General features: G+C 41.1%; 1 protein-coding gene across 6 annotated transcripts in view; it reads left to right on the top strand.

Moving 5' to 3' along the window:
* Window positions 1-21,198, top strand: part of SS18 (SS18, nBAF chromatin remodeling complex subunit) — a 55,676-nt gene that overhangs the window by 18,011 nt on the left and 16,467 nt on the right. For all 6 annotated transcript variants that reach the window (XM_025214063.1, XM_014524113.2, XM_014524106.2 and 3 more), the window contains exons 4-5: window positions 6,688-6,841; window positions 13,710-13,931. In XM_025214063.1, coding sequence (XP_025069848.1) covers window positions 6,688-6,841; window positions 13,710-13,931 — 376 coding nt within the window. The remainder of the gene's footprint in view (window positions 1-6,687; window positions 6,842-13,709; window positions 13,932-21,198) is intronic.

Here is a 21,198-nt window from a genome sequence, read left to right as displayed (position 1 = left end):
CCTGCTGAATTAATTGCCTTCCCTGGTCTCATGAAGCACCCTATAGTAGTTTTAAGTTAAATGAGTCGTAGCAGAGCTGGTAAAAGAACATTTGTAGGCTGATGGCTTCTTGTAGTGGAATTCTACTCTTTTGTAGTTTTCCTTCTTATTTGTATCAGGATCTGTCTTGTGTCTTGAAGAAACACCTCAAATGCGGTTTGGAAAATTGGTAGGCAAGGTTCTTTGATATCTTTTATTAAACCAACTGAGTCGTTCAGGGGTGGGAAATTTTGGGCGGAGGTCCACTTACAGAGTTTTGACAAGCTGTCAAGGGCCACATGGGTAGCCCTGCCCCTTGACTGGTGCCCCGCCCCCTGGTTGCCATCTTGGGACCAGAAGTCCTACCCTCTAGCCCCCAACCTTTGCCACCAGAAGTCCCTCCCCTTGCCCCCGGAAGTACTCCTTTCAGCAAAGGGTTTTGCCATCTCGGAACCAAAAAAATACCAAATTGCATTCTAAAAATCAAACAACTCAAACATTCATTAATTTGATTTAAAAAAAAAAATTTTTGTCCTGATTTACCTGCGCTTGTGTAGTGTACACAGAGGTGATTGTACAATAGCTTAAAATGAAGCCTTACTCTTTTAAACCGTGGGGGGCATGGGGTGTGGGTATGTGTTGGGGTAGATAGGTGTGGGGGGGTGGGTATGGGGTCAGGGAGCATGTGAGTGTGTGTGGTTATGTGGGGTGTGGGTGGGTTTGGGTTTGTGGTGGGATGTGTGTGGGAGAAGTGGCAGGGCTGTGTGAGGGGGTGTGGGTGTGGGGTCTGTGTGTATGGCACTGCGAGGGGGCGTGTGGTTGTGTGTGTGTATGGTGGGGGGTGCTTATGAGACTTGTCCTACGAACATACGCGCACTACGTGCGTGCCTCACTTCTCTCTCTCCCGTGTGTGTGTGTGTGTGTGCACGCACGCACGCGCGCACATGCACACACCACTCCTGGCTTCAAGGTACCAGTGCGCCCTTGCTCCTGTGATCCATGGGTGCAGCCAGGGGCCATGTGGTGCTGGAGCAGCCACATGCAGGGAAAGCTGCAGCAGGCAGACGCTTCTGGATGGGACGAGTTGGAGGTCAGACTTGGCGGGCTGGTGTTTCTTCGGACTCCTGTCAGCTTCCCCTGGGTCCTTCTGCCCCTGCTCCTGTCATCTTTGACAAGTTGCCCAGAACAGATAAATATTTATTTTCTAAACTTTGTAGGTGCCCCACGGGCCAGATAGAATGGCTTGGCAGGCTGAATGTGGCCCATGGGCTGTATTTTGCCTGCCTCAGGAGTAGTTAGAAAAATGTTCTTTGCAAGCTTTTGGGCACAAACCCCCTTCTTCAGGCATAGGTAGTCTCTGCTGTTGTTCTGAGATCTCAAAGGAATGAAAGAAATTGGAAAATTATTGGTGAACTGGTTGGTATGACTGCACAGTTCAGGATGCCTTTTGACTTACCTGATTTATTGTAAGATCCATTTTCCCCAAAATAGTGCATTTGATTCCAGTTTTCAAATTGTGAAATAGCAAAGGTTTTCCTTTTTCTTCTGCACTTAATCCTGAAATAAAACTTCCTGTCCAAGGAGCCTTTATTTTTATCTTCTTCAAGTCTAAACCTTTTATTAACATGAATTTTTCTCATCCTATCTGTTTAGTTTGGCTGGGTCAATCATTGGACTTCAGGTTGTGTCAATTTACTTGCTAAGAAAGGTTTTGTTTTGGGTGGGGTGGGGATTGGTTTGTTTGTTTTTATCAAGTGTTTTAACAATATATCATCAATGTGTATTTGAAATAAGTTCTTCCTGTTTGGTATTTTACTACCTGTAGCCAGGGATAGTCACATTGCTTTGAATGAGCCTAATTTGTAAAACAAGCTTTAAAACTTTATGACCTATTTTTCATCTTCCTTTACAAAACAGAAACTTATATCTTAATATTAAGAAAAGATTTAATATGAAAATTACCATTGATTTGTTTGCTGGTTAGATCATTATTAAAATAGGCTGGAAAGCGGTTGACCAGCTTCTAATAAGGTCCTGCTGTTCCTGCTATTTGTAGAAAAGATATTTCCAGATTAACCCAGTGATCTTTTCTTTTACCATGTTTGATAGAAAGAAGCCAGAAAAAAGTGTTAGAAATCCAATAGCGTATAATTATGTCACTAGGAAGAATTTCTCCTTATCGGCTGTAGGTTGTATTCATCTTTTCCTTCAGTTTAATTGAATGTCACTCCTTGACATTTGAGGAGTAGTTTCCTGATGCTGGGCTCCTGCAGGCCTGTATGTTTGCCTGGTTCCCTGATCATGTGTGTCCACCATCCCTTTAAAGGTTCAGGCTTGCAAGCAGCTTTGCGTTGTGGGTTGGTTCTTGATGCTGGGATCTTCCTGTTCCAGCAGGTTGCAAGAACACCATGGGATCCTGGACTGGTCCCCAATTTTCTTTCCCACAGCATTCCTTGAATGTCTGGGCACATGACCGAGTGCTTGATCCCAAGGTCCCCATGGACCCAAATTTGCATAATTAGGACCTGACAGAAATTCTGCAACATCATGGGATGATATTAATCTGATCCTAGTCATGATTAAATTAATGTCTGCCAATGCCCATAAACAATTTCTAATCTATGACTGTATGGACCTTAGGTCTGTTTAGTTTTCTCAGCGGAGGTATTTTGTCAAAGGCCCTTTGTCAGTTTAAATAAACTAAGACATCCAGTCCTCTTTTATCTGCTGTTTTGTTGACACATTCAAAGAATTCTTATAGATTAGAGAGACATGATTTCCTTTTACAGAAGCTTTGCTAATTTGTCTTTATCCTATATCTGGCTTGGTATATTATAATTCTGTTTTTAATTATTTAAATCAGTTTACCCAGTATTGAAGTGTAAGACTCTCAGCTTTGTAATTCCTAGTATTAGCCCTCATGTCTCACTTTTAAAAATATGTTTTTGCCTTCCAATCTTCTGGTAGAATAGTTTATTTTAATTAGAGCTTGAACGTGTTAGTAGCTTTGACACTTCATTGTCGCATTCCTTCAAAACTCTTGGACAAATTCTTCTAAACTCAGTATTGTTCTTAAATATAATTTATTTTCCTAGTCTTTGTCATAACCCAAAGGTATGATTTTGTGTGTGCTTCGGCACTAGAATTATTCCCGCTAAATTGCAGCTTCCTTGCACGGTGGAGTTTTCTGCTGCAGAGGAGAACCCCGGTGCAAGGGAGAATTTCCCGCCAATTTGTAGCTTTATTTGCAGGGTGCGTTTCTCAAGTTGCAAGAGAAATGCACGGTGCAAAGGATTTCCCGCCACCCGCATGCAAATTTGTTCTCCGCTGTTGGCTAGTTCTAAATTATTCCCATGTGGCGGCTAACGATTGGCCTGCTAGCAGTATAAGAGGCTTGAGCGGTTTCCGCCCAAGCCGAAGAGGACTCCACATCCATCTCGTGGGGACTCTGGGTACACGGCAGGGTAATAGAAACCCTGTGTGAGATTTAGAGGAGTTTGGCGACCTGATCCACCGCCCACCTCTTTCCGTCTTCGAGCGATAATTTTGTTTTTTAAGACGTATCTACGAGGTTTCTATTTTGGTGGCGCGCTTGTCCAGGGCATCCGGAGCTCTGTTTCCGTGGAGCCTAGCAAACTCCACGTGATTATTCGTGTCGTTTTGTTTGTAGCTGCAACTCGAGCAAGTTTTCCAGCCTGCACCGCAACCATCTTTGGTGTAAGTAAACAATCTTTAAATCTACCATTACGAGTCTGTGCCTAATTCTAGCGTGTCGCCCGTTCTCTCCGACCCCGTGTGCCCGGGCTGCTGGCCACAGCCTGCGCAGAGCACAAAAAAGGGCCCGGCTCACACCCGGCCCACACAGTCTTCATTTAGCTAGTCTTGTAAGTCATGTTCCAGGAGTCTTTCCTTTTCTCAAGATGCATATTTTGCTAGAATCTCGTGATGAAAACTTCTAAATCAGTTTGCAAGGAAGCTATATCCTTGTTCTCCCTATCTATTCCCTTACCTCCCTGGTTATTCTCAGTCGAGTCACAAAGTCTCTTGCAGGGTTTCTTTTACTGATATAATACAAAATTCTTTCAGTGTATTTTTATTGTCTTTGAATATTTCTTTGCAGAATTTCTCTTAGACCTTCTAATTTCCCTTGCATTTCTCTCTCTCATTGTTTATGACCTTTTCTACTAGTTAACTTGGTTTGAGTTTACATTTTCCCTCCCTGTTCAGCACAAATAATCTTAAGAATCTTGTGATTTAGCCAAACTTTTCCTCTGGACATCGTATCTGTTTTCTTCTTGCTTAGAGGTATGTTAACTTCTATGGTTATTATATTTTAGCTGTATTACAAATACTTTCCCACGAATTTTAGAAAACCTTTAAACATGCTTAAACATAGCCTTATGACTTGTAGCGCTTGTTAGTATTTTTCATTCATAGTTCATTCTAATCACTGTTTGCTAATGATTTATGTTTGAAATAAGTTTGGGAACAAAATGTTTGTGTAGTTTATTTAATTCCAATTAGTATAGTGTTCTGGGTCTACCCTGAGATTGCAGAGGCTAAGCTATTGTCGTGCTCCATTATTTGACTTTTTATACACAGGTATTGAACACTATCCTCATGTGTCATGTATAGGGATGACTGGAATTCATGCCAGAAGTGTGCTGTGCAGTGGCTTCATTAATCTTGCAGTTTTCACCGCGCACCCCCTGCTGCTGATTGGCGGAGGGGCCCTGTTGGCCCCACCTCTTGCCACTTGCTTTTGATGGCTAGGAGGCGAAAACCGCAGCTTTAAACACACCATGGCTTTTGCCTCCCATTTGGTCAGCAGCACGTAGCAGGGCTGCCAGGGCCCCTTGGCCAATCAGCAGCGGGAAGCAAAAACCATGGCATATTTAAAACTGCAGTTTTCACCTCCCTGCTAATCGGGGGCGATTGGCTGGGCCTCTCCGCCAACCAGTGGCGAGGAGGTGCACAGCAGAAACTGTAATGTTAAAGGAGCCACTTTGCAGTGCACTGCCAGTGCAAATTCCAGTGGTCCTTAGTCATGTATTCCTAAACTAGTTTATTAAAAATAAAATGGGAAATAATGTCAATGACTCTCTTGTCTTGATGCATACTTGATATCTTTTTTAGGTAATTCTTGTTCAATTAGTGTCAACAAAGCTCCCCGCTGGAGTGAAGGGAAACAAGAGCTTCCCAGAGAGGCCTTTTTTTTTTTTTTCTTCTCCTCCCTTCCCTCCACCCCCTTTAATAAAAGTAGCAGATCAAGTAAAATGGTAGCTGCTTTCATTCCTTACCCACTCCATGTCCTGCTATTTTTGTTGCAGAAAGTGGGGTAATGCCATTATGGAAGGTTATCCCCTTCTCTGTATCTTTGTGGGGGATGGAGAGTGGCATTCATAATGGATGCTCTCTCCCTTTTGCTTTTTTTTTTTTCCTGCTGGGAGTACATTGGTGATTTGTAAGAAACTGCTGTCTAGAAAGAAGGACTTTCACAAATTTTCCAGTGAAATTTTGAAGAAACTTAACTGTTGCTCAGAGCCCATATAGATAGGAAGGAAAGAAAAGATCTGCTTAAGGAGGTGGCCTCTGCCATAATATAATGTTGACAGAGCTTACTGGATAATTCCATCGTATGTGCATTTTTCCCTGCAGATATATGCTCATACCTGTCTGCCTACCCCCAGTCCATCTGGGTAACCCCCTGGCTGCAACTGTGTTGTATTCTCTTCTGAAAAATGAGAACAATTTTATCTCAGAAAGCATTTGACTGAGGCATCAGGGTTGGGGGAAGAATATGGTCTTTTGAGAGTTGAAGGGGAGAATGAAACTAACTACCATCAGTTTCTGTACTCCCATATGTCCCTCTTAGTAGTACCTGGTGGTAAATTCCCTCTTGTGTACATTGTTTTCTTGCTCTCCCTATTTGACCTCTCAAGGTTATTTAGTTATTTTCCTCACAGTTTCATTAGGAAATTTGCCAAAAACATCCGTTCTAGGCAGCTGTCTCTGGACCTTTGGAGGCCAGCCCTAATGTGCTTCTAGTCTGTAGGGGGTGTTTGGCACAAAATTATGAACGAGGCCGTCTGTGCTTCAGAGGGAGAGATCTCAAACCTTTCACCATATCTAGGAGCAATTATTTTGCCATGCACAAGCATTTGGAGACTTTCACTTTGATATAACTGTTTTTTCCTGCTGCAAACTTTATGGGTGTACCAGAAACTGTGTTAGATAGAAAAGATTATAGAAGGTTTGCATTTGATGTAAAAAATACTGCTTTGAAAACACAGCTGTAGAAAATTAGTGCCTTAAATTCCTATGAAGGGGTTGTACCTTAAAAAGGTTATGCAGAAAGGGTAACTTCTTTAGCAATCTGAAAACTTCTAATCTAATTTTTAATGAGGCATTGATTTGTGGTGCGGTATTTAAAAACCATGCTGGAAGACGCTGCAGTGCTGTGCGCATGTAATAAAATCAAAGGAGATAGAAAAAGTTTTCCTAAAATGACTACTAAGGGTAGCTAAACATATCAGAAGAAACAAAATGCTTTTCAGTGCTTTCCTTCATACCCCACTTAACAATATAGGCAACTGCTGTACCATATGTACATAAATATATTTGTCAGACTAACTGCTTCTCTTGTTTGACTAAACTGTCTCCTTTCAGCCACCCACACAGAATATGCCTATGGGTCCTGGAGGAATGAGTCAGAGTGGCCCTCCCCCACCTCCACGTTCTCACAACATGTCTTCAGATGGTATGGTAGGTGGGGGCCCTCCTGCACCACACATGCAGAACCAGATGAACGGCCAGATGCCTGGTAAGTTTTTCTCCTCTAAGACATTAACACCAGCGTTGCTTAGCAACAGAAACGACATGGGGGCTCAAGGGATACTAGATTGTTGATGACAAAACTGCTTTGAATGCCCCCGAGTACAAGCTCTCTTAGAGTTTGTTAGCTACAGAGCTACGTGACCTGTATTCAGTGTTTATCAGGCTGCCCTTGGGCTTTGATGTAGCTGACACACAGCATTCTTCTGATGAACAGAACTGGCTAAATTTAGTCTGTTTGAAACCATGCAGTACAGCTGGCTTTAGAAGGCTTATTGGGGAAAGGTATTGGCCTGTGGCTGAATGAATACAAATCCTTCCATAAAGAGACAATCTAAAATCATCATAGCTAAAAATGATATAGGAATAAAATAGTTATATCTTAAACAAGGTGTTTTAAGCTTGGGTAAGCTTTAAAAATGTGAACACTTTTATACAGAATATAATCAAATTTCCACTAATTTTCTATATTCTTTATCTTGGAAAACATTGAATGTTAAGAGATTTGTGAAGAAACTGCCTCAAGATCATTGTTTCAGGTGTAAATTTAAAGTCAGTTTTTTATTACAAAACAAGCTGGCATAAAAAGTCAGTGTTGGGGAAGTAGAAAAAGCAATGACATAAGATGATAAAATTTCACACTGCACAGTCCTGACAACAGAGATAACTGCTCCCTTCAGCAGTCAGTCAGAATGAAGGAGCCTGGAAAAGCTTGCCTCTTTATAGGGATGCTGTTTCCCAGAATTTCCTTTCATAAAATCCTAGTACCTACTTCCCATAATTTAGTTGTCAATTTAAAATTACGTTCCCTTAGTTCAAGCCTTCTCCCCCAGTGGAGACAAGAGTACTCTTCAGACCAAGGCTTTTTTGAGGTAGTGATTCTTTCAGAGAAAGGACATTGTCATCAAAGGATTCCTCGCCCTTCTCAAATAAGTACATGGGCAAACTCTGCTGAGAGCAAACGTAATAAATAACCACATAGAATTTGAAACACAAGGTAAAAACATAGTAGTTTCTCAAGTTCTTACTTTCACTTACAATACAGTTTAATTGATCTGATGGGGACACCATCAACTTTGTGACCAGCTATCTGGCCAGCCCCTAGAGAACTGGAGCACAATCTAGTTACGTCTTCTACTTCTACACAGTCTGAATTTGGCAGTGGAGATCCTGTTGCTCCCCAGGGTGGAGCAGAGGTATTTTTGATGGAGAATATCCCGTCTTTCCCAGGGTCTCTCTGCAGTAGTCTTAGGCAGTAAACTTACTATTCTAGACAGCAATACCCTCAAATGCTGTGCTGCTTCCCCTGAGCTGTCTCCAAAACCACAAACAGTATAGCTGTGTCCATACAGCACTGTAGATGAGCTCTTTAGCCCACTGCCATGCTAATTATTACCCTGCCCTCAATTCATTGTGGATGTACTACACTACTTGTGGTTTAGGAGGCAAACCTCCTGGAGCAATGCAGTGTGGGAACATGTTAGCCAGGCATGGTAAGTTTACCGTGTAGACATGGCAACAGGGAATACCATCATCTTTCACAGTTCAGTCCCCCAGCCTCTAGTTTTTTTTATGATGATCATCACTTTCAAAGAAAATCGATTGCAAAATCACAATTTCAGTGTCGTGACTTCACTACAAAAAGAGGAGAAACATTTTAAATAGTGATTTATCTTGTGCAAATTACATAAAATTATAAAAGAAGGCTTATAAAAATATGTGAAAAATGTATAGATTTGTTTGGGTAGTTTCCCACTGGAGACTTTAAACACATTTTTTAACTTATCACCTCCAACTTTCTTTTAGGTCTGCTTTTTCCCTTTTGTAATCTATTTAAGATTCTTTGAGAAGATAAAGATAAACAAGATGGAGCTCTAACTTGAGGATTGTGCCCTGAGTTTAATAGCTCTTCCTATGCCTTAGAAAAAGAGTAGAATTATCATATTAATTGTACAATTTGAAATGTGACAATTTTTTTGTCTGCAAGTGTTGTTAGGTTCCTAAATTCAGACCTTTTGTATTCATTGACATGTGTGCTTTCAGTTACTTACTTTATTTTGTATACATGTGTTTGTTTCATGTATTCAGAGGGTACCTACTGTGCAATATTTGCAATGGAAGCTTAATCCATAACTGTAAATTTCTTGGGAAAAAAAAAAGGTCAATCAGTCAAAAAATAGTATATAGTCAAGAACATGTACAAACAAGGGAGTTGTGATAAAATAATCGAGAATAGACCTACCTGGAATGATTAGTGCACAGACTAACTGAGGAGCTTTGGAAGTTTTCTATGGGATAGAACATCTACAATGAAGGAATCATGATGGAAAAAACCCACCTTGTTTTGGTCAGTCCTGAAGAAATTTAAGGGCTCACTGTAGGTCACTCCCTTCTAGGTAAAGAACTTTTGAGTAAGGGATGATTGACTTAGCACTTACTGTCTAGGATCATGGGAAGTCAGCTTGCAGTGTTACAAATGGCATGGATGGCCTCTGTTTATGGCACATTGGGGGGGAAGGCAAACAGGGCAGGGAGGAGAAAGCAGTAGCAGAAGGGGCAGACAGCACAGGGCAGAGAGCAGAAACTAGAGCAGCAGATGGGGCAGGTGGCATAGAGCAGGGAGCAGAAGGCAGAACAGTAAATCAGGCTGGGGAAGGGGATCAGAGTGGCACTAGAGGAGGGCATGCGGCTAACTTGTGGCAACCAATAAACCATGAATCGTTGGCCCTACTGATGTAGATAATAAAGGGTTTTATGTATTACTGAATCTTTTGGCACTGTTTTCTAGTAGCCAGAGAAAACGGCCATAACCAGTTTCCTTTTACCTTATGGAGGAAATATAGTTGCCTTCTACAATAGGGCAGAAATCTGGATTGAGTTAGAAGGAAGGCCAGTTTGAAGAAGTTGCATTAATTGCAATATGGATAATCCTGGAGAAAATTGGGTGTAATATATTGATAAGAAGGAGTTGATAATAACCATATTTACCACCTTTGCAATATGGGCCTCCAGGTGGAAAGTTCTGTGACAGTCTCCAGTGGTAGCTGCACTTCTTGAATACTAGATGTTTGTAAATTACCAGCAAACTCCAAAATGCCCTTTCCCTTCCTCTGAGCATAACCTTAGTCTTGTCTGGACTTACCCTGTTACAAGTGTTTTGCTTTCACACTAACACACCATTCATAATGGGTCAAAAGACAGAAGAGAGCTCAAGTTCATACTTAAAGCATTTGTTCCATGAGTTTTTGAATGAGTTGTTATACTCAAAGCGAGCAGTTTTCTTTAAACAAACTTACTCATAATTTTTAATAGTCTTGTGTCGCTGTCAAACTAGAGGGAGACTTAAGAAGTATTTCGGGACATGATCTCACCTATGGGAATACTGGGTCTCACTTCAAGAGATCCTTTTTTGTCACATTTCAGCACTTTTCATTTTCTAACCTGCGAATAATCTATTTCTCCCCCTTTACTTTATCAACTTCTCGGTCTTTTGCCAGCCAACTTTCTTCTTTTCATTCTGTTGATTCTCTTTCACTATCGTTTTTGTCTTTCTCCTGTAGCTCCTTTTAATACTCCTTGTCCAGAATTCCTTTGTTTCTGTCTTTCTCAGCTCTCTAAAATCTGGTATTGACAATTTTTTCTTTGAATGAAAAGCAAATAAAAACTCTCTAGGTCCTGACTCAAATTACTGTTCTGTGCTCTTCTTCCCTCTCTCAGTAATGTGCATGAGAAAGTAGCCTTCTGTCATTCCTGCAGTTGTTTCTTCTACAATATCCTTGAGTCTGGGTTTTGCTCTGACTGCCAGATTGACAGCTACCTCATCCTTATAGTAAGCGATGACCTCCTTTTTTCCTACAGATCTACTTCTGCATTTTCCTTACTCCACTCCAAACTTAGACAGTTCTGAAGACAAAACAATATAGACTACATTAACTTTTTTCCTGATTATATTCCTATTTACCAAAATATTCTTTACGGATTTCTAGTGGATTTTCCTTCGTGCCAGCAACCCCCTCTGTACCCATATTTTCCACTTATTTTCTCTATCATTATCTTAGATACTTGTTTTGCAGTGAGACTATACTGGGCATGACACATCTTGTGCCCTCACCCTTTCCATTTTTTTGTTTGCCTGATCAAGGAGACTTAAAAGCTGTTTAATTTTCTTTCAGCAAAATATCAGGCACACAAAAGACTTCCTTTGGTCAAGAGGAATTTCCCTAAGCATAATCCCATATTCTTCATTTCTTTTTCATTTGGTTTATTACTGTATTTTCTCGCATACCCTTTTCCCACCAAAATTCAGTGCCTTATAAGCAAGAAAGTATGATAATAGCAGTTTTTGTTGGCTGAGGGGAGATGAGTGAAAGTAATACTGCAGTGCTGCTCTTGGGACTCCCTAGCTGCTGGCTATGGACATCCCCTGCCCTGGGGCTCCTCCTGTAGAAGCAAGGAAATAACTTATTTTCTTTATTCTGCTTTTCAGAAACAAGGTGCGTATCTTATTTGAAGGTATAATTTATGCAAGAAAATACAAGATTTTGATTCTTGACCATAGTCTTTTTTTTTTTCCTTCCATCTTTTTGTCTGCAAATTTGCCAGTAATCTGTAACACCACATAAAGTGCTGCCTTAATGTTTTCACGTTGGCCCTGGACTGACATTCTATTTGAAGTACTTTGAATGAAGCTGTACCTTGAGGTGTTCAAAAAATGGAGCACTTCAGCCACAGGCCCATCCCATGCCCACTAGCTGCAGCATTTCAAAATTACAACAGCTGCATGCAGGAGATTGCTTGTAGCCAAGGGACATGGCACAGGGTTGTTCTGTCCTCCATCTATGCTTTCCAGGAGGAGGTGGGGGTGAGTAAGGCATGCTGTCAACTAGTGCTTTCCAGCCTCTGACCTCACTGGGATTATCCAGTCCTGTAGCTTCCCTTTGTGTCCCCTTGTCCCCTTCTCCGTCTCCTCCCCTCCACCCAGACTGTCAGTGACCCATCTCCTAAAGCACCCCCCTCAAACACACACACTTGAACCAGGAGACCAGATATCGAAAGGCATTCAAGGATTCTTGCTTTCTAGCCCTGAAGACAGCCAAGTGCACAGGAGAGTGCTCACTGACTTTCTGCCCTGCTACCCACCATCTCTCCCTTCACTGAGGGAGGGGGAGAGTGGAGGGCTGTAGGATGCCGGAGAATAGAGACATTCTGCAGAGCAGACAAATATAACAGGGAATACTTCAGCCATCTTGGAGCTCTTCAAAGGATGAGTACCTTACCCTTTGAAGCACTTCAAATAGTACATCTATCAAAGATCTTTCACTGTTACAGTTTCTGTTCCTTGGCCAAGACCTGGCTCTTAAAACCTTAGTTCAGCGGTGGGACCCAGCTTGGGTTAGAGACAGGAAGGCAGGCATTAGGACCTGGTGCTGCCACCACTGTTTCTCCACCCAGACACAGGGGGGGAACACCTGCTGCCACTACTGCTTCCCACAATGACACTGGGAAAGCCTCTGTGCCGCTGAATGCCGCTGAACCCTCATGTCTGGATGCAGCCTGCAAGCCATAGGTTGCAGACTCTGCCCTAATATAGTGCTTATATATAATTTTCACACATATTAGCCAAACCATTGCATCCTTTTATACTTGACATGGTTCAGGTTTTTACTTTCAAAATTGTCCTGTCTTGTTACTAGTAGCAGGATATATTTTCTTCTTACTATGTATCATCTGCATATACCTTCTTACTTCATTACCTTTTAATCAAGTTTCTTATCTAATAAGAATTTTTTTTTTCATTTTCATGGACTCTTCATTTTCTCTCTGTTTGCATTTCTCATTTTAGGTTTATATTATTTCATTCTTAAAGTTTTGGGGATATAACCTGTCTAAAAAGACTGTAGAAAATAACGTTGCATTTTGTGGCTACCAGAGAAGGGCAAAGAAAAATACCCTTTATACAGAGGCAGTTTCTAGTTATAAAAAAGAGAAGAAATATTCAGCATATGAACAACTAATACTTAAATTGGGGGAGGACCTTAAATTTTGCTTGGCTGAAATAACAGGTAAACTGGTCAGATGGTGTTCTATCAAGCTGTCATGTTCATACTCTTTAAAATATCCATTGAGAATGGGTATAACCAAGAGATCAATCAAACTCCAGCCTGTCTTGCCAGGAAGGGAGGAGTAAAGGGTGAAGAGTTATAACTGGCCATATGGGTGTGTGACCAGGTTGTTCATCCTTTGGGTCTTCACTAGGAGCAATGGTGAGAGGTGAACTTTTTTTTTTCCTCCCCCTCCTGTAATCTTTAAATATAGCTATGTGCTTTTGGCTGTAAATTTGATTTTTAGAACCTAATGTTAAATATGTTTATAACCAGTTTTTATTGTATACATCTCTTTGCACTGTATAAACGTTAGGTCTGTAGAACACTATATAAATATCTTTTCATTATTAAATATCAATTTCAAAATATTATTTATTTTAGCTATTTTAAATAAAATAAAATCTATATAGCTAGACTCTTACAGCTCCTACTGTAACACTAATCAAGAAGGTCATCTGTTGAAATCTAAGGGATGTGTGAGCTTAGTGCTGGAAGGGTTAATTTTTGCATGCACTGTAGATATAAGAAAAGCTGAATGATGATTTGCAATTTTTATTTTAATAGTCTTAGCTTCTGTTTGAGATGAAGTGCAGTGTCCTAATGGAAATAAGTTTAATGACAGTTGCTAACTTGGTTTTAACCAGGTCAACAAATCATGAGCAAAACTCCATATTTTAGTCAATGTAGTTTAAAGAATTAGAATTAGCATTGTGTTTCAGGGTACTTACTGTAACATGCTTTTTCTCTCCAAAGGACCTAACCATATGCCTATGCAAGGACCTGGACCTAATCAACTCAGCATGACAAACAGTTCCATGAACATGCCTTCAAGTAGCCATGGGTCCATGGGAGGTTATAATCACTCAGTGCCATCTTCACAGAGCATGCCAGTACAGAATCAGATGACTATGAGCCAAGGACAGCCTATGGGCAACTATGGCCCAAGACCAAATATGAACATGCAACCCAACCAAGGTAAATGCAACAGAATGATCAACTCCACTATTAACTGGAGTGAGCTGCAAAACAGAAGGCTCGCATATAAACCTTAAACGGTATTTTTTGGCAAATACTGTTTCCTTCTCTAAACCTAATTTATTTGTATGCCTCTAAGGATCTTGTTCTATTTTCTCCTGTGTTTTCATGACTTCATAGTTTATTTGTAAGCACTGAGCCATATTCAAATGCAGTGTGAACCAGTGAAACTAGTTGCTTTTTTCAGATCTGAATTGGAACCAGTTTGTTTTTCACACTCTGAGAGAGAAAGTATTTTCTTTTCTTCTTTGGTCATTAATATATGTAATGATTTTACAGCAGTGTGAATTGTGATTGAGTGTTACTCAACAACATTGGCTACTATTTCATGTTTTGTCGCACATCTGTCTGTTGTCCATGAGGGAATACTTTCTCTCTCTATTAGTCAGAGGTTCAAAGCAGAAGGAAAATCCAGTCAGAATAGAGCAGAAGAGAATCCAACCAGACCAGTTTGTTTGTTTGTTTGTTTGTTTGTTTGTTTGTTTGTTTGTTTGTTTGTTTGTTTGTTTATGAATAGCAAAAGTAAGAACACTGATTCTGATATTAATGAGTAGTAATGGCACAGTTGTTAAAAAGTCTGGTAGTTAAGAAAGGATAAATGTATCGTCACAAGTTGGAACAAATATATCTATAGCTGTAAATTGGTAAATTTTCTCTCTCTTCTAGGCAAGAGGTCCTGTGGTGTATTTTATAGCATTTGTGCAATGTTTTAGAAACTTACTAGAGAATTTCAGCTGAAATGTTACCTTAGTTGTAAAAACTTGATTCCTAATAAAAGTAAATTATGTTCTTAGTAGTATATGCATGGAAAGAATCCAGCTAAGTTTTGCTTCAGTGGTATTTCATCCACTTAAAATTTATAGAATACGGACTCATTTCCAAGTAGTATATTTCATGCTTCCTCACAGTATATGCTGATGTTTCTTCCTACAGCATTTGGTCTGTATATTGATTTTTCCCTACCTACCAAACTTTGAAAGTCCTCACTAGAAAGTGTGCAGAAAATGCTCCTGATAACAAGCAGTTAAATAATAACTTAAGTTATGATATTTTGAGGCTATAAATTTAAGCTTCCCAAACTAGTTAAACAACGATATGATACTTCTGTTACTGAAAATTTGTGAATACACATCAGGTAACTAAACATACATATCATAACGTACACATAGGGCTGAAAACTGTAAGAGAGTCAAACACTTTACCTTTCTTTTGACATAGGCTTTGTGCGTAATTACTAGTGTAGCGTCACACACTCTTCCTTTTAAAGAAGTTATTATCCGAGTCATAGTATTAGTAGGACAGAAGTGTAAACATGTAGGTGTGGCAGAAAGTTCAGTAGTGGCTCATTCACTATTAATCTTTGACTTGTAACAGTTTATAAAACACCAGCTGATGGAGTACTGTGCATGAAAATCTAAAGCCTTCACAGTATTGTTTTACAAGGTCAATCCAATTACAGCTGAGAATTTTAGTCTTCTTGGGCTGAGGAAACTGAATGTTAAAGAACAAGATTCCACAGGTGATACTCAATTATGAAACTGTTGCAGCACTCAGAAACCTGTAAGGAATATTAATCTACCTCCTATGAAGAAGATGAGTAATGAGGATTGGTTTTGTGAATGTGTAACAAAACCCTTTTATCTTTACTTTTTTGCATGAAATCCCCTGAGGTGATAACTGAAGACACAGACATATGACGTGGTTTCTCTGGAGTAAATTGGCTTCACTCCAGAGTAAAACCGGAGCAGGCAATTGCTTGCTCATCTCTTCACTACTGTAATGCATTCTGCTCTGAACTAAAATTACCCAGAAAATAAGGGGTAACTATACACTGGTGTCTGCTTCTTCACTCAATTTCATCCTGGATTTGCTCACTGGGGACTAGTGCACTTGCCGCTTACTGGCTGGGCACTATAAAAGAGCATACTTCAGGCAGCTAGCTTGGGAGAGCTGGTCATATCTTCTCCCAATTGCTAAGTAAAATCCAGGGTGAGTTATACCACAGTAATTGTGTTGCTTGTCATATCCTAAGTGGAGTATGACTTTCCAGTAGGGGTTAATGAGACTTTTTGAGTACGTGCAGAAACTTGCTGCACCTGGTCTACAGGCATGCAGGTTACTTTAAGCCACATGATTTTAGATTTGGAGCAGTGTGTATAGACATTTGTTGGTGCCATGAGGCATGCTGGGAAACCAGTGTAAGTAACTCAGGATAGGGGGAGGGGTGGGTGGCATTGGGGCTAGCAGGTCTATAGGAGGTGTTGGTGAGTCTGCAGGGTGTTTGGTTGGTGGGTCCACACATGGGTTGTCCTTCCACGGTGGGAGGATCAAGGAGCTAAAAATTGCCCAAACAGGGTTGTAGGAGGTGATAGGAAGAGCAGTTGGGCTTTCCCAGCCCTGGGGCTACACTGCGAATGTGTGCAGACATTCACTAAATCGAGCGAAGCCATTCCTCGATCTAAGTTAACTCACCTCCCTGAATGTCTGCACAGATTGGCATTAAATGGATCCTAGCCCTAGTTAAGTCAATGTAAATGTAACGTAAAATGCATGTACCCTTTGACTTTCCAAAGAAAGAAGGCTGATACGAGCAGAATTTTCAACCAACTGTGAAGTCTGTGTTTACTTGGAAACTCCACCTCACATTTGCATGGATTTTTTTCATATCTGCATTATAGTGATAACTATTGAATCAAAGTACTCCTTAAAGAAAGGGCCAAAAAATGATAGCCCAGCCTTTTTAGGAATCCTGATTTTAATTTTTTTTTTCAGTTTCTTCTGAGGATCATAACACTGAACTATATCCCTCTGCAAGAGCTGGTTTGAGAATTACATAGTATTGAGTCAGTCTTCATGCACTAAGCATCAAACATTCATCTGCCCAATTTTAACAGTTGAGCATAGCCCAGGATGTCTATCTGGCTTGTTCATTTGTACAAAACAGTTTCCTGATTTTGATGGTAATATTTTTAATGTATTTATTTAAACTTACAAAATCTTCCTTCAACATTCTGATCATTTATGTAGTAATTATAGGAAAACCATAGAGGAGATCACAAAAAAACAGTATAACTCCCCTGCTTCTCTTCTGCCTTCTCCAGCTAGACAAAGACCGGGAAGATAAAATTGCTTAGGATGATATCCTGAATATCCTATTCTAGCTCTGTCAGATCAGGGGAATAATCTTCAGTATTGAGGTTACATTGCTCTAAATGTCCTGCCAAATGTTCTTAGTTTGTACACCTCAGCCGAGTGGAATTGTCATGGTATTGCATAAAAGGCAATACAATCTCAAATGCAGGTATGACCCATTCATGTGGTTTTTAAAAAAAAAAAAAAAAAATCCTGCTTCTACATTCTGAGAACCAGTTTTCTGGAGTAGCTACCTATATGGCACATTAAAGTAAGCATCCCTTGAGGAAACGAGAGTAAAGACAGCTGTGGCAGGGTCTTCTCTCAGAGGAGAGCAAACATCATCTTGCCAGGCATACAAGATTAAAAACACTCCTTCTGGCTACACGGTGAAAGTTGTTAGGTGCTTTGTTCATCTTACAAATTCTTATTTTATACAACGTATTCTTTTAAAAATTCTTACACATTTGAAAGCCTGGGAACTTAAAATTCAGTGTGATGTGAAGGTGAGTCAGAAGTAGCATATTGGTCCTGTGCCACATTGAGGGCTTTTTAAAAAGTGCTCCTGGAGAATCTTTTGTATTTTCCCCTTAACATTAGCAAGACTTGCAAGAGATATCAGAGTTTGAGCCTATTTGACAAGTGACTGAGCTTCTGGACACTCATAGAGATGCCTGCTAAACTCATAAGAGATATTAGAAATTAAGACCTTGTTGGAGTTCCTCAATACTGCAAAAGCTCTTATAGGAAATCATGTCACCAGTTATCAGCTCATCATGGATAGATCTCAGTTATATTTGTGTTATGTCATCTCCCTCAGGAGTAAAATGAGGCAGAAAAAGATGTTGAAGGCCTCCATGTCTCTTCATTTAAAAAAAAAAAAATAACAGGTGGAGGGAGGAGGAGAGATTGCCTTTGCCTTTGGGCACTTCTACGTGTTACATTGATACCATGATTAATATAGAATCATAGAAAATAAGGGTTGGAAGAGACCTCAGGTGGTCATCTGGTCCAACCCCCTGCTCTAAGTGGGGGTTGGACTCCAACTAGATAATTTCAGCCAAATTTTTGTCTACCCAGGTCTTTAAAACCTCCAAGGATGAAAATTCCACCACCTCTCTGGGTAACCTGGTCCAGTGTTTTACTACCTTCCTAGTGAGAAAATTCTTCCTAATATCTAACCTAAACTTCCCTTGCTACAATTTGAGACCATTGCTCCTTGTTCTGTCATCTGCTACCACTGAGAACAGTCTAGCTCCATCCCCTTTCGAACCCCCCTTCAGGTAGTTGAGGGCTGCTATTAAATTCCCTCCGTCTCCTCTAGACTAAATAAGCCCAGTTCTCTTGGCCTGTTCTAATAAGTCACGTGCCCCAGCCCCCTCACCAATTTTTGTTGCCCTCTGCTGGACACTCCAATTTGTCTACATCCTTTTTGTAGTGGGGGCCCAAAACTGAAAACAGTACTCCAGAGGTGACATCACCAGTGCTGAATAGAGGAGAATAATCACTTCCCTTGACCTACTGGCAACACACCTACCAATGCAGCTCAGTATGCCATTAGCCTTTTTGGCAACAAGGAATCATAGAAAATAAGGGTTGGAAGAGACCTCAGGTGGTCATCTGGTCCAACCCCCTGCTCTAAGTGGGGGTTGGACTCCAACTAGATAATTTCAGCCAAATTTTTGTCTACCCAGGTCTTTAAAACCTCCAAGGATGAAAATTCCACCACCTCTCTGGGTAACCTGGTCCAGTGTTTTACTACCTTCCTAGTGAGAAAATTCTTCCTAATATCTAACCTAAACTTCCCTTGCTACAATTTGAGACCATTGCTCCTTGTTCTGTCATCTGCTACCACTGAGAACAGTCTAGCTCCATCCCCTTTCGAACCCCCCTTCAGGTAGTTGAGGGCTGCTATTAAATTCCCTCCGTCTCCTCTAGACTAAATAAGCCCAGTTCTCTTGGCCTGTTCTAATAAGTCACGTGCCCCAGCCCCCTCACCAATTTTTGTTGCCCTCTGCTGGACACTCCAATTTGTCTACATCCTTTTTGTAGTGGGGGCCCAAAACTGAAAACAGTACTCCAGAGGTGACATCACCAGTGCTGAATAGAGGAGAATAATCACTTCCCTTGACCTACTGGCAACACACCTACCAATGCAGCTCAGTATGCCATTAGCCTTTTTGGCAACAAGGGGCACACTGCTGGTTCATATTCAGCTGATTTTTATGAGCCTGCATGCTAACATGTTAACCATGGTATAATGGGCAGGTGTGCTGTATATGCACCCAGTTTAAGGTGCCATAAAATGGTAAGCCAGCCATAAAAAATGTTCCACATAAACTATCCATAAATATTCTACATTATTATGGCATGTGGCGTATCCATACACTGGGATTCTCAGGGGCTGATGCCTGACAATCAGTTGGTTGTCAGAATCAGCCCTGGAAAGCCCTGGTCTCCAACCTGTGTGTGACCACTAGTGTTGGTGCTGGCCTGGGGCAGTCCTGGTGCCCACCTGGTTAGGTGGCTGACTCAGGGTCAGTGCTGACAGTCAGCTGATTGTTGGCATCTGCCTGCATGGCAGGCTCAGTTTCTCTAGCTAGGCCCAGGGCTGCCCTGTTGAGGTGGGAGGGGGAGAATGGAATCGGAGGTTCCTGGTGCGGGAGCCAAAGGTCTTCCCCTGCTAGGAACTTCAAACTTTGCACCCAGAGTGCCTTAAATTGCATGCATATGTAGTGTCCTTGCCACTTATGCCACAATTAACACATTATACCCTGCACCTGGGGTTTAAAGTCCCAGTGGGGAAAGCCATTCAGCTTGTTCCCCACCAGGAGCCTTTGATCCCCTGAACCAATAGCCCTGCTGACTGCCACCCCAGTCTCAAAATTGCCCTTGGTTGTCCCAGCACTAGGTTGAGAAACTGATTGTTTGCCCTATCCCCAGGATGACCCCAGGTCATGCCAGGCTGTGGGCATCTGGCTTTCTGTTTGCTAGTGCAGGATGAACTCAGAGTAATGATCCATGGTTTCCCCTACCGTGGCAAGTAGAAGGGGTGTAATTGAAATCTGATCTGTGCTTTCACAGTTGCACCTTCTGCCGTGCATGTGTGGGACAGTAGGAAGTATGATTGCTATGGCTGGGAATTAGATCCCAAGATGCTTTTAACTAAACATGTGTTAGGGACTATTATCCCATTATGGACTTAAGGAAATTGAACAAATATAAGAAAAATTTCAAGTTCCATATGCTGATGCTTCCATCCATTCACTTGCCTTTCAGGACTGGCTTAGGTATCTCAGACTACAAGAAGTGCATCTCGTCACCACCAGATTAACTCACCAAAATGATCTGTGTTCTTCAGAGGACACACAGTATTGCTAATTCAAAGTTGTTTTTCCTTCAGTCTCTCTAGCCCCAAGTATTCCTACCAAGAATCTCTTTGTGAAGTTGTATTCACAAAGACCTTAGTAAAAGCAGGGGATTGATGCTTCCAAAATATTTAATATCACTATGAAGGCAGCCAATTTAGCAATCTGATACATTGGATAACACCAGTTCCTAGTAAGCACTGGGTATAGACAAAGCAAACATAGTGTGCAGCAGTCAAACTTTATATATTACTATGGATGAAGAAATTTTCCAGGGCTTATTCAGTAGATACCATATTTTCTCACATACCACACACCCACAAATAAGACATGAATCATGTTCTGTGAAAGGCAGAGTGAAGAAAAAAAGATTTCCAGTCATCGCTGCATGCATCAGAGTCTAATCTGCAGCATACTGGGTATGTCTACATGAGACATTTACTGCAGTTGCCTAATTAGCTCCGCAGTAAACATATCAGTGTCTACACATGCAGTGCTATTAGGATGGAGTGAACTAACTGTACTGCAGGTTAGTACTTATAAATACAAGTACGATCCTACAATGGAGTGTTTTACTCCACAGTGACACACATGTAGACCCTGATGGGGCTAGGTGGGCATGAGGGGGCTTCAGTGTGGGGGCTGCCTGCTGGCTAGTCCTGCACTTAGGCGCACTCATGCCCCAGCCAGCCCCTCTGCAACACATT

This window comes from Alligator sinensis, unplaced genomic scaffold (genome assembly GCF_000455745.1).
Source record: "Alligator sinensis unplaced genomic scaffold, ASM45574v1 scaffold117_1, whole genome shotgun sequence".
Lineage (NCBI taxonomy): Eukaryota > Metazoa > Chordata > Crocodylia > Alligatoridae > Alligator > Alligator sinensis.
This window is presented reverse-complemented; position numbering and strand designations above follow the sequence as displayed.